The sequence below is a fragment of the Pectinophora gossypiella genome, chromosome 23 (assembly GCF_024362695.1).
Source record: "Pectinophora gossypiella chromosome 23, ilPecGoss1.1, whole genome shotgun sequence".
In the NCBI taxonomy this organism is placed as follows: Eukaryota; Metazoa; Arthropoda; class Insecta; order Lepidoptera; family Gelechiidae; genus Pectinophora; species Pectinophora gossypiella.
The window spans coordinates 8,081,438-8,095,660 of record NC_065426.1 but is presented as its reverse complement, the minus strand read 5'-3'; the positions used below and the strand labels follow the sequence as shown (position 1 = coordinate 8,095,660).

Sequence of the window (14,223 nt, the reverse complement as noted above, 5' to 3'; positions counted from 1 at the left end):
TTAAGAGCAATATGTAAGCAATATAATATAATATAAATGGTTTGAGCGTTGGGCTCACGATCCGGAGGTTCAAATCACGGTGGGGACATATCACCAAAGTCACTTTATGATCCCTAGTTTGGCTAGGACATTATAGGCTGATCACCTGATTGTCCGAAAGTAAGATGATCCGTGCTTCGTAAGGCACATTAAGCTGTTGCCTCCGGTTACTACTTATTGATGTAAGTAAGTAGTCGTTACATGAGCCATGACAGGGGGCTTTGGCGGCTCAATAGTAACCCTGACACCAGGGTTGATGAGGCTGGTAATCCACCTCACAACCCCTATAAGAAGAAGAAGAAACCGGCGTTATTCGCTAATAATCTAAAAGAAAGAAAAGAAAGAAAGAAATAATATATTTATTTCCATATTGGACGCCACATTGGTGCTAATTCCTGTAAATACCATTTAATTTTATTTTAAGTTATATCTGTCATTTTCTTATCCGCCGAAAAGGAAAGGGACGGGTAATCGACAAGCATAAAATGTATGGAACACACGTCAATTTTAAGCACAAATCTAAACCAACCGTCTAAAAATTTTACACCCGTCAATAACCCGACACAGTTAAGTAGACAGCACGTCAAACGGATTGCATACCAGCGACGTACCTTTTGATTCGTCCGGGTTATTCATTCATTTACTCATTCTTCCTAAAATTAAGAGCTGTGAATCATCCGTCCCTTTCCTTTTCGACGGATATGAAAATGACGGATATAACTTAAAATAAAATTAGGCGGTGTCTGCAGGAATCGGGGCCATTTACAAACTAAACAAGTTCTTCATTCAGAAAGCCTACTATGATGTTAAAGAACTTTTTTCTGATAAGTTGAACGAATATTAATTATTAGTATTAGACTACTCGTATAATTCTATTAAAAGTATATTTATTTCTTGATAAAATGTTAATAATACTTATTAGAATATAGGTATATAATAATAATAATACATAATACATACAGCTTATTAATGAATGTAAATACTGACCACTTAACAAATGTTATGCTTAAGTTGCTGTGCCCCAGCGATAGAAGAAGCCACACGAAAAATTTTATAAATAAATAAAAACGACCGCCTTGTACCTGGTGGTCAAATATGCAGAAAGAGATTCTATTGGAAAATCTGAGCACAGAGACAAGCCAGCACAGAGCTCTCTGGCGCAGACGTGTAAGGAGACCCGACCCCAGCTAAACTGGGAACAGGGGTGGAGAAAGAAGAGAAATAAATAAATAGAAAGAAGAGAAGTAACATTTGGGACCCGAGTCAAACTTTTTGTTTTTATAGGTAACTTAAATACAAAACTAGCTTGTAAGTCTACTGTCTTACGACAGTGCATTAGTAGAGTACTATCACACCCCAGCAGTTCCATTCACGGGACATAGGTACACCCTTCGACCGGAACCGGAAACCGTCATGATACAAAATTCATTACAAACAGTGTATTTTGAAACAAAAGATTTTTGACTACCTATATAAAAGGTAGGTAAATAGGAAAATGGTGTTATGATAATACTGATATGTTTCAGAAATTTATAAAGTGGTGTTTACCTGAAGGGCACAGCTAGATGTTATAGACCGGCGAGCATGAGACAAAGAAAACTCCCTTTGAATTTGTACAATGTATATTTTACAGTTATAATTATTACAGTACAACCATGGGCAGGTAAAAACCCTATGGAGGGAGACAGGTCGCGCTTTGGTCCGTCAGGTTAATTGTCACTCCGTAACAACCATGGGATAACACTATGTTTAAAAACACTGTCCGTACACCTGTAGGCACCTCACTTACTCGAGGACCTCCGACTATCAGGCCTACCTGAGGCGTTCTGGAATACCGTACAGGTGATGAGTTGAGGCCGGCTCAGGCCAGGGCGTGCTGGACGATGGCGGCGCAGCGGGCCTACTGTTCCGCAGCTGGCGGGCTGCACGTCCACCGGTCAACCTCGCAGTCCTTCACCGAGCCTTATCCGGAGTGTTGGCAAAAGGAGAGGCGCGGCACATCCACATGCGCGCCGCACAAAGGAAAGCTTCGACGTGCAAACAACCAAGGCAAGCTCCGCCGAAATGAAGCTTGAAATAACTCTCAAATGCAGAAGAAAACAGTAGGAATCTTCATTCACAAAACATCTGATCCAATTATAAACTTCTTCTTACATTAAGACTTGCAAAACGTTAGAAAATTAAAACGTTCAAAACTTAAAGAAAAAAAAAACCCATCTGCAACAAGGAATGGCAATGATTAGCATGTGGTTCAGCTGACAGCGTGGCAATGCAACTCACGAGTGTAAAACAAAGAAAATAACTTACAGGTTCATCCGGGATAGTTGGGCATCGCTCGGATGAAACCTAAACCCACCCACTGGACCTTAGGCGATGGGATTTCAGTGATGTTGCTGAAAACAAGGACCTCGAGGTTATCACAAAGTTGGTGCAAAAATATGCACGAAGAATTGCGAGGACTCACCATCTCGGTTAAGTTGTTTATTTAAATCGAGACATCGGCTCTTGATGTCGCCGATAAATCGTGGCTTTTAATTTGCCCACATTATTGTTACGGCAGTGGAGTCTCCGGCGCTCTCGCGACGTCCCCACTTTCCATAACCTGTCTCTCAGCTCAGCCAGCTGTCAGTCTGACACAAGAACCACGAACAAAGTTGCCAAACTAGAAAAAATCTACCAAACCATAAATTCGCCGAATCAACGACAACAATCGATCGACTTGTTTGATCCCAAAATTTAAACAATATAATTATAATATATCAAAAATAAATGTTGCAGATAATTTTAATATAATAATTTAGAAGAAAATAAAATAATCAAAAATATTCGGGCCCATCGATAACCCTGCAGCGCCATCTGTGATTTCCTGCGGGTAAAATATAAAAACAACGTTATATCGTCAGAAACCACAAGATGTCGCTACAAGGCTCGTTGGTCCGAAATGCTTCGTTACAATACCCCCCTACCCACGAGAGGTTTCGAACTGGGTGAGAAACACGGCTGCCCTCAGCCATTGAGCCTGGAGCGCACAACCAGTCTAAATTTTAACGATTTTAAAAAAAAATCTGCCACAAAAGACAAGACATCTAAACAATTTATAAAAAAAAACGTAACGAAGCACAACTCAAACATATAAACAGCACAACCCTAAGCACAACAATTACCCCGACCTGTTATTCTTCACCATTCATTGATCACCTTTCACTTCTTTCATAAAGTAGCACCCAGTATCCATTTCACTGGGTGTTACCCACATTCATACCCCTGATTGAGCTGACGACTCTTATAGTGTCACTCGATACCCCTATTCTAAAGACAAAGACAAAAAACAAAACAACAGTTGCTAGAGGCTTATTTAAGGAGTCACTACCCGCTCCGTCGAAAAACAAAAAAAATAGTCAACCTAATGAGGTTTCCTATTTAAATGAATTTCTAATAAATGGCTACTATAAAGCCTAAAAAAAATGTTGTCACGAGCAACATAAAAAACTATCTTAAATAGTTGGCTATAACCGCCTAAACAAAAAAACATAAAAACGCTAAGTTGAGCGTTCATAAAAACGCTGCGTTGCAGACGCCAGTGTGTATGGGCCTTATCAGCGCACCATAAACACACTAAAAAAAAACATTTAACATAAACAAACATAAAACATCTATTGGTAAATGTACCTAGTTATTTTAAAATCAAAAGACTAATTAATAGTCTTTAACTACATAAAAAAAATGTGTTTGTTATAAATAGGTTGTTACTAGGTCCTAATGACACAAGTAACCCCAAAATTTTTTTCTAAATGTTATTGAATGTTAACCATGAAAAGGAAAAATTCTCCAATGAGTGACCGCAAGCTTTAAGATTCCCATTCTGCTTCGATTGGATGTCCCTATCGACAGACTCCGTGCATACTACACGCTCAAGACGGTGATGAAGATGATTATACAAAGCCCTAGCACGCATAAGGCGATGACGTTCCCTAGACTTCACTGCAGTATCAATCTTTGCCTGCAGCTCCTTCAGCTTTTCGGTGATAATTGGGAATTCGGCCTGTGGCTTCCGCTCATCGTCCAGTATTTCATTCGGAGAGAAACCAGTGATCAACTCCCTAAGCTGCTTCTTCATTTTGAGAACAGAATCAGCTGGTGCTTCAGCACGAATACTCACTCCATAAACCAACTCATCACGGAGCAGTGATTGTAAACAAACAGTTTGGATATCCATGGTTGTGTCTTAGTTATAATTTCAAGTTTGAAAAGAGTTCTGAAGTTAACTAAGCAAATTTATATCAAAATGTACCCGTTTGCCTCCAAAACTTATTTTCTAGAATATGTACAATATTTTCATTAAATATAGACCAAATAAATGTTATTATTACACAACATCAATTCTTAGTTTATTCCTGTAATTAACTTTCAAAACAATAAAAGAAACAACAGTGTTTTATATAAATTTTGTTTTAGGTTATGTTTACTATGAAGTAAATGTTTATTTTTAAGTTGTAATATATAAAGATTGTAAAGCAAGTTGACTACTAAATATTACTCAATAAAGTTGTTTTTTAAAAGACTGATCTAAAATTATTCCAAAAAACAACAAATAAGCAAAATGTTTGCCAAGCAGCGGCACAACTATCAATATTATGATGATGAAACTAAGTCACAAAATTCCAATTACAAACCAATGTCCTGTTATAAATGTAATTAATAAACTAGAAAGTAATTTATTATTGTTTTTCAATAGTGATATTGTTTGTTTTTTAAATCAATATGTTTTCAAAATTCAATTGTTGGGAAATCTCAAAATGCAGTACTATATGGATATTATTTGTCCAAATTGTAACAAAAAAAAACTCAATACTGATAAAAAATATTTGCTAGTTAGCATCAAATTATGTTAATAATTCTTTTTAACCTGTTATTCATACTAAATGGTTTATTTTTATAAAATGATAACAAAACACAAATGTAGTAATAAAAATTGACAATAAGCCCTAGAATTGGGTTAAACTTATTGCAATAAAATAAGTATTTAAGTTAGGTCTCTTTAGGAGGCCTAGAACCTTACTTATACTAAGAAACAAACACAACTTAACCTAAGATGCAAACAAAACACAAACAATTCACACAAAATCCCATCACTTTTTAATAATAAAAAAAAAATACACTGTTTTCACAAAATTTATTCTTAAAGTTTATGCCAACACCACTTATATACTAAAATGGTTGTACAGAGCGACAATTTCACCAAGAAGGGCGCCACTGAAACGGAAATTTTAGTAATTCCAATAGAATTCAATTAAAGAGAAGTGGGCCGTTAGGTAAAGTATCTCTCTGTGACATGACCATAAGATAGCACTGCGTTTTAAAATATCTTTCCGTCCATCTTGTAGGCACCTCACTTACTCGAGGACCTCCGACTATCAGGCCTACCTGAGGCGTTCTGGAATACCGTACAGGTGATGAGTTGAGGCCGGCTCAGGCCAGGGCGTGCTGGACGATGGCGGCGCAGCGGGCCTACTGTTCCGCAGCTGGCGGGCTGCACGTCCACCGGTCAACCTCGCAGTCCTTCACCGAGCCTTATCCGGAGTGTTGGCAAAAGGAGAGGCGCGGCACATCCACATGCGCGCCGCACAAAGGAAAGCTTCGACGTGCAAACAACCAAGGCAAGCTCCGCCGAAATGAAGCTTGAAATAACTCTCAAATGCAGAAGAAAACAGTAGGAATCTTCATTCACAAAACATCTGATCCAATTATAAACTTCTTCTTACATTAAGACTTGCAAAACGTTAGAAAATTAAAACGTTCAAAACTTAAAGAAAAAAAAAACCCATCTGCAACAAGGAATGGCAATGATTAGCATGTGGTTCAGCTGACAGCGTGGCAATGCAACTCACGAGTGTAAAACAAAGAAAATAACTTACAGGTTCATCCGGGATAGTTGGGCATCGCTCGGATGAAACCTAAACCCACCCACTGGACCTTAGGCGATGGGATTTCAGTGATGTTGCTGAAAACAAGGACCTCGAGGTTATCACAAAGTTGGTGCAAAAATATGCACGAAGAATTGCGAGGACTCACCATCTCGGTTAAGTTGTTTATTTAAATCGAGACATCGGCTCTTGATGTCGCCGATAAATCGTGGCTTTTAATTTGCCCACATTATTGTTACGGCAGTGGAGTCTCCGGCGCTCTCGCGACGTCCCCACTTTCCATAACCTGTCTCTCAGCTCAGCCAGCTGTCAGTCTGACACAAGAACCACGAACAAAGTTGCCAAACTAGAAAAAATCTACCAAACCATAAATTCGCCGAATCAACGACAACAATCGATCGACTTGTTTGATCCCAAAATTTAAACAATATAATTATAATATATCAAAAATAAATGTTGCAGATAATTTTAATATAATAATTTAGAAGAAAATAAAATAATCAAAAATATTCGGGCCCATCGATAACCCTGCAGCGCCATCTGTGATTTCCTGCGGGTAAAATATAAAAACAACGTTATATCGTCAGAAACCACAAGATGTCGCTACAAGGCTCGTTGGTCCGAAATGCTTCGTTACAATTTACCACCTGGCTTCCGGACTAACCTACACCTACATATAATAAGCTCACGCCCGTGATCCATAAAGGGTGGGCAGAGGTGAGGGTCTATGATGTGAAACTCATATGTAACTTATAAACTTATAGACTATCATAGTATGCAAATAAAGAATACAAGTAATCAGACATATTGCATCCACGAAGATACGCCGTCTTACAATACAATACACTGACACCACACGATTGAAGACTAAACTATGTTCGGTTTGGGTGAGGTAAACCCAGCTCAGTCGCTGGTGGGGAGCGGAGAGTTGCCATTCTGTACGTAGTATTTATTATTTCTTATTATGTGCTTGTAGTATAATATAAAGTAACATGAATAACAATTTCTTCCAGGCAAGTTTAGTGTGAAAGATCTAGCTAAATATTGGAATCGGCGACAGTGCAATGCAATACAGGTATAAGTAAATAATTCAATATAAATTGACACAAACGTGGTGTAGATAAAACATATGAAACAGACCTAGTACCTACCTACATAAAATATACATATAATATAGATAAATCATATAAAATATATACGGAGAATGTACAAAGCCTTCCACAGTGATGTATCAAAGAAAAATGCCCACACACTATTCTTGAAAGTGTCTTGTGTCTTATGTTATGGCTGTTGTGGTGAATGGGACAGGTGAATAGCGTTCTATGGTTTTTATTCGCTTCTAGTCCAGAGTAGAAACAAAGTATGTACCAAAACAAAGGTATTCTAAAATAATATTACCTACGCATTTTTTCACTAAAGTAAAATTTTACTTTTATAGTATTTTATGCAACAGTTGTATAAGAAGGGTCAAAAAATGCGAGTGGCGTGAGTTGCGATGTGAGCCTTGGCGAACATCGCAATAAGAGACGCCACGAGCATTTTTTGACCTAGTTATACAACGTTGCATACAATACTTTTTCTACGACGACGTAATTTTAAACGAAACACAAAAATTTTCCAATTTATTTTCCAACGCGCGGGAAAATGGCGGCAAATGTATACTTTTTTTTTATAGTATATCTATGGCACCAAACAAAGAAAAGGTGCCAGTTTCCAGGTCAAAAAAAAAAAAAAACAACAACAATGCTTTTTTGGCGACATTATAGTACAGTTACACTTTGTAAACAATGCTTTTATAGGCCATAGAGCGTACACTTTTTCAAAGAGTTTAATTATGTATGTACTTATATTAGACTTTTTGGTTATTTAAATGCCAGATTAAAGTAGAGGAGTAGAAAAAATATTAAATACAACGAGTATCCAAACCCCAAAGTTAATTCAAAACGGCCAATCGCGTTCCATTCCCTGGAACACGTTTGAATTCAAATTTCATATTTGGAACACTTCGGAGCGAGACCGGTCGCCCTTGTAATAGTTGGCTGACGTTATCACAAGACCAGTTTATTGAGATCTCTTGGAACACCTAACTTTATTTTATGGCGAGCGGATAAAAGGAGAGTTGTTGGAGCGAGGGGCCTGGTTGAACTGGTCACAAGTCGTCGGCAAGTGCACTGCGAACGAAAATATACGGCGCGTCGACTTGCTTGCGCCTTATCACTGTGGTCAAACACTATGTAGAGAATACGTGCACTCACATTGTGCCTATTATTTGAATGCTTCTGAGAGACTGGACAATATACTGTGGGGAATTTTAGTGAGTACGTAGATATATTACTTGCACAGTAAAATATAGTATCTAGCATTAATTAATGAAAATAAAACATTTAAATCTAGTAGGTACCTAGGTTGTTTTATTGTATTGTTGTAGATTGTGTTTTATTGCCTTGTCAAATCAGTTTAAAATAGTAGTGTTATAGGTACATAAATTGTTATATAGGAAACAAAAATTCTCTTCGAGCTGACGTACTTGTCAAGAGAAACACTTCACTATAATCAGATGAGATTCTGCTCAAATAACGACATTGTAACAAGACGAATCTAGTAAACTGCTCCGAAAGGAAAAGATGGAAGAGGACTACGAGGTCTGACCACAAAAGATATGGGAAGTATGCGCGGGAGAAGAAGAAGTGAAACAACACGATATTTCTGTAGGAAAATTAAACGTCAATGAGTTCATTGCATCATAAATATTGAAGACATTACGTTTAAATTAGTCAAATTTAGGTTTCAATCTGTCTCATTTTTTGTGTGCTGTAGAGGTTGTTTTTTATTTTAAGTGTTTTTATCAATATCGCAAGATACACTGTCTGGATAATAACAAAAAATGGACTGAAAATAGGGACGCTCCCCTCTCCTGGCTCACCCGACTGGCTCAGAAAAGGGATGACTTTGCAGTAGTTACCGATGGCATGGCAGTTTTAGAAGAAGATCAATTTCTTTCGTCCAACGATTCCATAAACCTTGCCGTTTCGGTAATTCTGCTTTGTTATATCCAAACCGAATCCATACCTGCTGGCATAATTGTTTCTTCCTACTAGTTTCTACTGTTATAAAAATCATCCCAATTTCATGAACTCTGTATTTTGTATATTTATTTATAGCAGATACCTACTGTCTGGTCTGCGTGCGGCGTGTTGTTTGCGTCAAGCGTCAGGGGCCGCGCGGGGAAGGCGGGCTCTCGGTCCGCCAACTTAAAAATGCCGCCGCAGAGCCTCCGAATCGATACAGAGCGCGTCACGTGCGGGCGAGCGCGACCAATCGCCGCGCGCGCCGGCCGCGGGAGGGGGGCCGCTCCGCGCGCGCCTCGCAGCAGCCAGTACACGAGGACGCGCCGTGCTGGACGGACGCACGTCGCGCGCGCTCCACACAAACACGAGTTTCACCGAAAACCGGTCCGTAACCCAGTGTCATGTTATAGTGCAGTGTCACCGCCATGAGTGCGTGGACGGAGGAAGTGTTGTCTTGGCGCGACGAGCGCCTCGGCCTAACCGAATTGCCGAGCACGACGAGGAGAAAACAGCGGAGTGCGCCGTATAGACTGCATCGGCCGCATTTGCCCACGGCTCACGTGCCGGAGCCGCCGCCAGAGCCGCAAGGGACGCACATATCCAGGCTCTATCCGGAACTTTTAGCTTTGATATTCGAGCGGCTGCCCGTGCGCGACCGAGGCCGGGCGGCCCAGGTGTGCCGTGCGTGGAGAGATGCAGCGGACCGTCGCTCGGTGTGGCGCGGGGTCGAGGCCGCCTTGCACCTCCGTCGGCCCGCGCCGGTGCTCTTCCAGTCCTTGGCCAGGCGGGGAGTTCGCAAGCTCCAAGTGCTCTCCCTCAGAAGAGGTCTAAGGGACGCCGTCGCCTCTTTACCTGGCTTGGAATCTTTATCACTCAGCGGCTGCTACAGCGTCACAGATGCGGCTCTAGCCAGCGCATTCGCCGCTGAACTCCCAGCTTTAAGAAGACTAGACTTATCCCTATGTAAACAAGTAACAGACTCCTCTCTCGGGAGGATAGCACAGTCGTTGAAAAACTTGGAAGAGTTAGAACTTGGTGGTTGTAGTAACGTGACAGATACGGGACTGTTGCTTATCGCGTGGGGATTGAAGAAGTTAAAGCATTTGAACTTAAGATCGTGCTGGCACGTGAACGATGCAGGGATAGCGCACCTGTGTGGTGGCGGGGAGGCGCGGGGTACGCCTGAGCTGGAGTATTTGGGTCTCCAAGACTGCCAGAGGTTGACAGACGAGGCGTTAAAACACGCAGCGACAGGGCTTCCTAATCTCAAATCTATAAATCTTTCATTCTGCGTGGCTGTGACGGATGCAGGGCTGCGGCACCTGGCTCGTCTGCCGAACCTGGAAGATGTCAACCTGAGAGCGTGTGACGGAGTATCGGACGCCGGAGTGGCGCATTTAGCCGAGAGCGGAAGACTGAAAGCCTTGGACGTGTCGTTCTGCGATAAAGTAGGCGACGAGGCTCTGCTACACGCCACGCTGGGGTTATCTGGACTGAGGTCGTTATCTTTGAGCGCGTGTAGACTCACGGACGAAGGTTTGGAGAGGGTCGCGCGGTTATCGCAACTAGAAACTCTAAATATAGGGCAGTGCACAAGGGTCACAGATAGGGGACTAAGGGCTCTGGGGGACGGGCTGAGAAATTTGAAGGCGATAGACCTGTACGGGTGTACGTGCATCACGCCGCAAGGGTTGGACTTCATTGTGAAGTTGCCGCAGCTTAGTGTACTCAACCTCGGGCTGTGGCATGTACGGTGACCACACACACACTAGCGATCGAGTGCGCGCCGGCCCGCCGGCTGACCGCCATGTTGTAGTGAGCGAGCCAAGGTTGTATAATCTGGACAGTGAATAAATGAATTAACCAATTTAAGATATTATCGAATTATTGTTAGGGAACGGGGTTGCTTTCTTTTTTAAACGTTCCTTTTTGGCCAGTTTTGTTAATGTTGCATTTATGTTTTTGATTATGTCATTTTGTAAATTGTCAGTTGTGTTATGTTTGTAAGGAAAGTTGCCCCAATGCCTAGTCGCAACGTTGAGCTAGACCTTTTTCAAGTTGCCCTGTTCTGTTCGCTCTAAGTTTTTTATTGTCACTGACGTAATATTTAAGTTTTAATGTACCTTTTACAAGTTTTGCAATGACAAAAAGGTCTGGTTTATCAATATAATTGCTCCATTAGTTAGACATTTAGCCATTCTTCAAATTATTACTGTTTTTAGTTCGACCTTAAGCGTCAAGTTGGGAAATAACCAATTTGTTATTAGGTTTTTTCAATTATTTTTGTAGCACTGTAAATTTGGGAGACTTATTGTGTTGAATTTTGATTTATTTATTCTCAAAACCTAAACAAATTCATGAAATATTAAAGGTACAATGCATAATGTATACGATTTAGTATATCTAAAATTTAAATAGTTTCACAAATTGTCTAAATGTAGATATGTTGTCGCCAAAGTGAATATTGACAATGGGCATATACCTAATAATGTATAGATAGGTATGTTAACTACTAACTAAAAGACGTAAATAAATGTTTTATTTTCTTTTACATTGAAGAAAATACTTAGTATTGTTTGCAAAAGTTTCCGAAGCATTGAGTCATTTGCATTTAAAGTATTTATATTTTTCATTGACTGGATATATTTTCCACCAAATCAATATTCCAATAGGTTTGGTGTCGATAACAATCTGCGCCATTTTGAAAGACAACTTCATATTAAATGCCTTTAATTACCTACAACTTAATAAATGTGTCGGTTCTGAAATGAATTCTTTAATTACTTTTAGCATGTAGGTAGGTGCTTTACTTACTTTTCTATTCCAATAGAAAAGAAAGGGACGGGAAGTGTAAACGTTTACTTTTTTAACAGATACCTACTCCCTTTCCATTTCTACAGAATAGAAAATGTCAGTTATAAATAAACTTATTTTAATTTAATAATTCAAAATGTGGAGTCATCCTTTATAGGTATTTTATGAAAGAGATATATAGCTACTTTTAGAACTGTCATACTAAACACATAACTATAACATAAAAAGCTCATTCGACTAAGTTTACTATCCCAATTGAGGTACCTCAGAAGAGGTACCTAAGATGAACTCTGTACCCAAACCCAAGAATCAGCTGAGCATTTAAAAAAAAAATAACTGCCAGCATGATCATTACAAGTTTCTAAAAGATATCACTCAATACGTCTGTAAACATATTTTATAAACAAGAAACAGACAAATGTTCTGTCCTCTTCATCATTCGCCTGCGATTTCGAGAGAACAAAGTTGTAATAGCAACCTACAATCTATTTTTTCTTTTCTAATAGTAACGCCTACAAATATGGCGCCCTAATGTCAATGTTACCTCATAACAATTGATATTTTTTTTGTTTTGATTTTCCCCGAAGGGCAAGGCAAAGGGAATTATGCCATACAGCCATGTCGTATGTATTTTTTTTATCACAACATATTATACAACTCCATAACCATTGATATTTATATTGCATTGCAAATCTTTGACTGAACTTATGAATGACATTTTCAATTCTTTCATTCATTAAATGAAGTTTTTTGTCTATTCTTGAGAAAGTACATAAATAAGACAAGTACTTACTTAAGTAGATTATAAGATAATTTATTACATTTCTGTAATCCAGTACATTGACTAATATTAAAAGTACCTACCTAGGCATGTTTTTTGTTAGATACCTACCTATCTTTCAACTTTGTTTTTTATTATTTTGGGTAGGTACTTTCAAAAACATTCATACAATAACTGACAAACATGTTAAGTTTTTAATATACTTAGGTCATAATAGACCAACTACACTAAACACAGTTTTTCTCTGGGAAAGCAGATGTTTATAAACACTGTTTCATTGAAAATACTATGCCTTTATCGGCATTCAAAATGACCTAAACATGTTTTTGTAAACATTACGTGTTTTGGAAATTGTGTAAACTCAAAACATTGTTTCTAAAAAGTAACTTACCTAAAATCCCCGTTCGTCCCAGCGATTTCAGATAACTTTCTTGAATGTAGCCATTATTAATTATTTTTGTTGTCTTCAAAAGCGATTTATAGTTACTACGGACTATTTTGTAGGTCCATTTTATTTTTTCTGGTGACTTAAGAAATATACATCTCTCTCTCTCTTTATTTAAGAGCTGCGCTCTTGTCGGTGGAGTAATCGCCATTACTATATAGATGGGGCGTGATTATGTTTCTCAAAACAATTTAAAAAATCTTATTGAGTTGTCGCTATAGTAACATAATTATTTAGTATTACACATCAATGGTTGTTAAACTTGTTATTAAATATTTTCAGCCGAAGCATATCAATGACGGTAACGGTTATGAAAGGGACAGAAAATCCAAAGTTTCCATCTCATTCTCTCTTAATTTAAGATAAAAAATGATAATTATTTTCACTGTACATGACGGGTTTTACTTTCTTGGAAAGAGACATTTTTTGTTTCAATTCACTTTAAATTTTGAATTGAATCGTCACTCTGAAATTATCTAGTTTCGGTTCAACCAAATGAGAGTCTAATTCATTATGTGAATTATAAAATTAAAACAAAATCGCACGAAACAAATACATTTCAAATTAAGAACCTAAATCGAAATGTTTTGGTGTAAGTGGTCCAAGGTGATAGTAATATTTGGTCATACCACACGCTGTTATTTTTATATTTATCTATAAGCAACTTCAGTTTAAAAATGTAATTTTTTTACCTGTCTCCCAAAAGCTACGATCTCAATTGATACGTAAAGTTAGTTAATTAGTTAGTTTTAATTGTTTATTATCATTAATAATTGTGATGTTAGCATTATGGTCGAACTGAGAACTCTAACGTTGTATACTATGCAATACATTGTTTTGTACAAATTATGAACGAATGTAACATACGAAATGTATTAAAAGTCATCGTTTAAGTTACAAATTAATATTGAATTTCATTTCTCCCTCTGACATTGGTATAATGACAATATATGGAAGAGATCGCTCTTAGTCACATTTGCCCACCTTAGAATAAGTTTTTTATTTTTATATATAATAATGTAATAATGATAATACTACTGCTCTCAGGTGGGAAGGTGCTCGTCCTAATCAAACAATTCAGCAATTCTCTTGAATAATGTTATATTTTCATAAACAATGTTAACTCTCCAACTCTTCATAGCAGATTACCGC

The 14,223-nt window shown here is 38.5% G+C and overlaps 2 protein-coding genes and 1 long non-coding RNA gene across 3 annotated transcripts in view; 2 read left to right on the top strand and 1 right to left on the bottom strand.

Moving 5' to 3' along the window:
- The window catches only part of LOC126377543 (uncharacterized), a 394,831-nt gene that overhangs the window by 54,216 nt on the left and 326,392 nt on the right, over positions 1-14,223 (top strand). The window lies entirely within an intron of this gene.
- Positions 1,644-2,993, bottom strand: LOC126377650 (uncharacterized). Its single transcript, XR_007567952.1, has 2 exons — positions 2,347-2,993; positions 1,644-2,256 (listed from the first exon to the last, which is right to left on the bottom strand). It is a non-coding gene; the product is annotated as an uncharacterized LOC126377650 (long non-coding RNA).
- On the top strand, positions 9,216-13,976 carry LOC126377560 (F-box/LRR-repeat protein 14). The gene has a single exon (XM_050025357.1). The coding sequence runs from the start codon at positions 9,457-9,459 to the stop codon at positions 10,786-10,788; it is 1,332 nt and encodes a 443-aa protein (XP_049881314.1). The 5' UTR covers positions 9,216-9,456; the 3' UTR covers positions 10,789-13,976.

Excerpts from the sequence above, each read along its gene's own strand:
- LOC126377560 (XM_050025357.1), top strand. The coding sequence starts at position 9,457 with ATGAGTGCGTGGACGGAGGAAGTGTTGTCTTGGCGCGACGAGCGCCTC.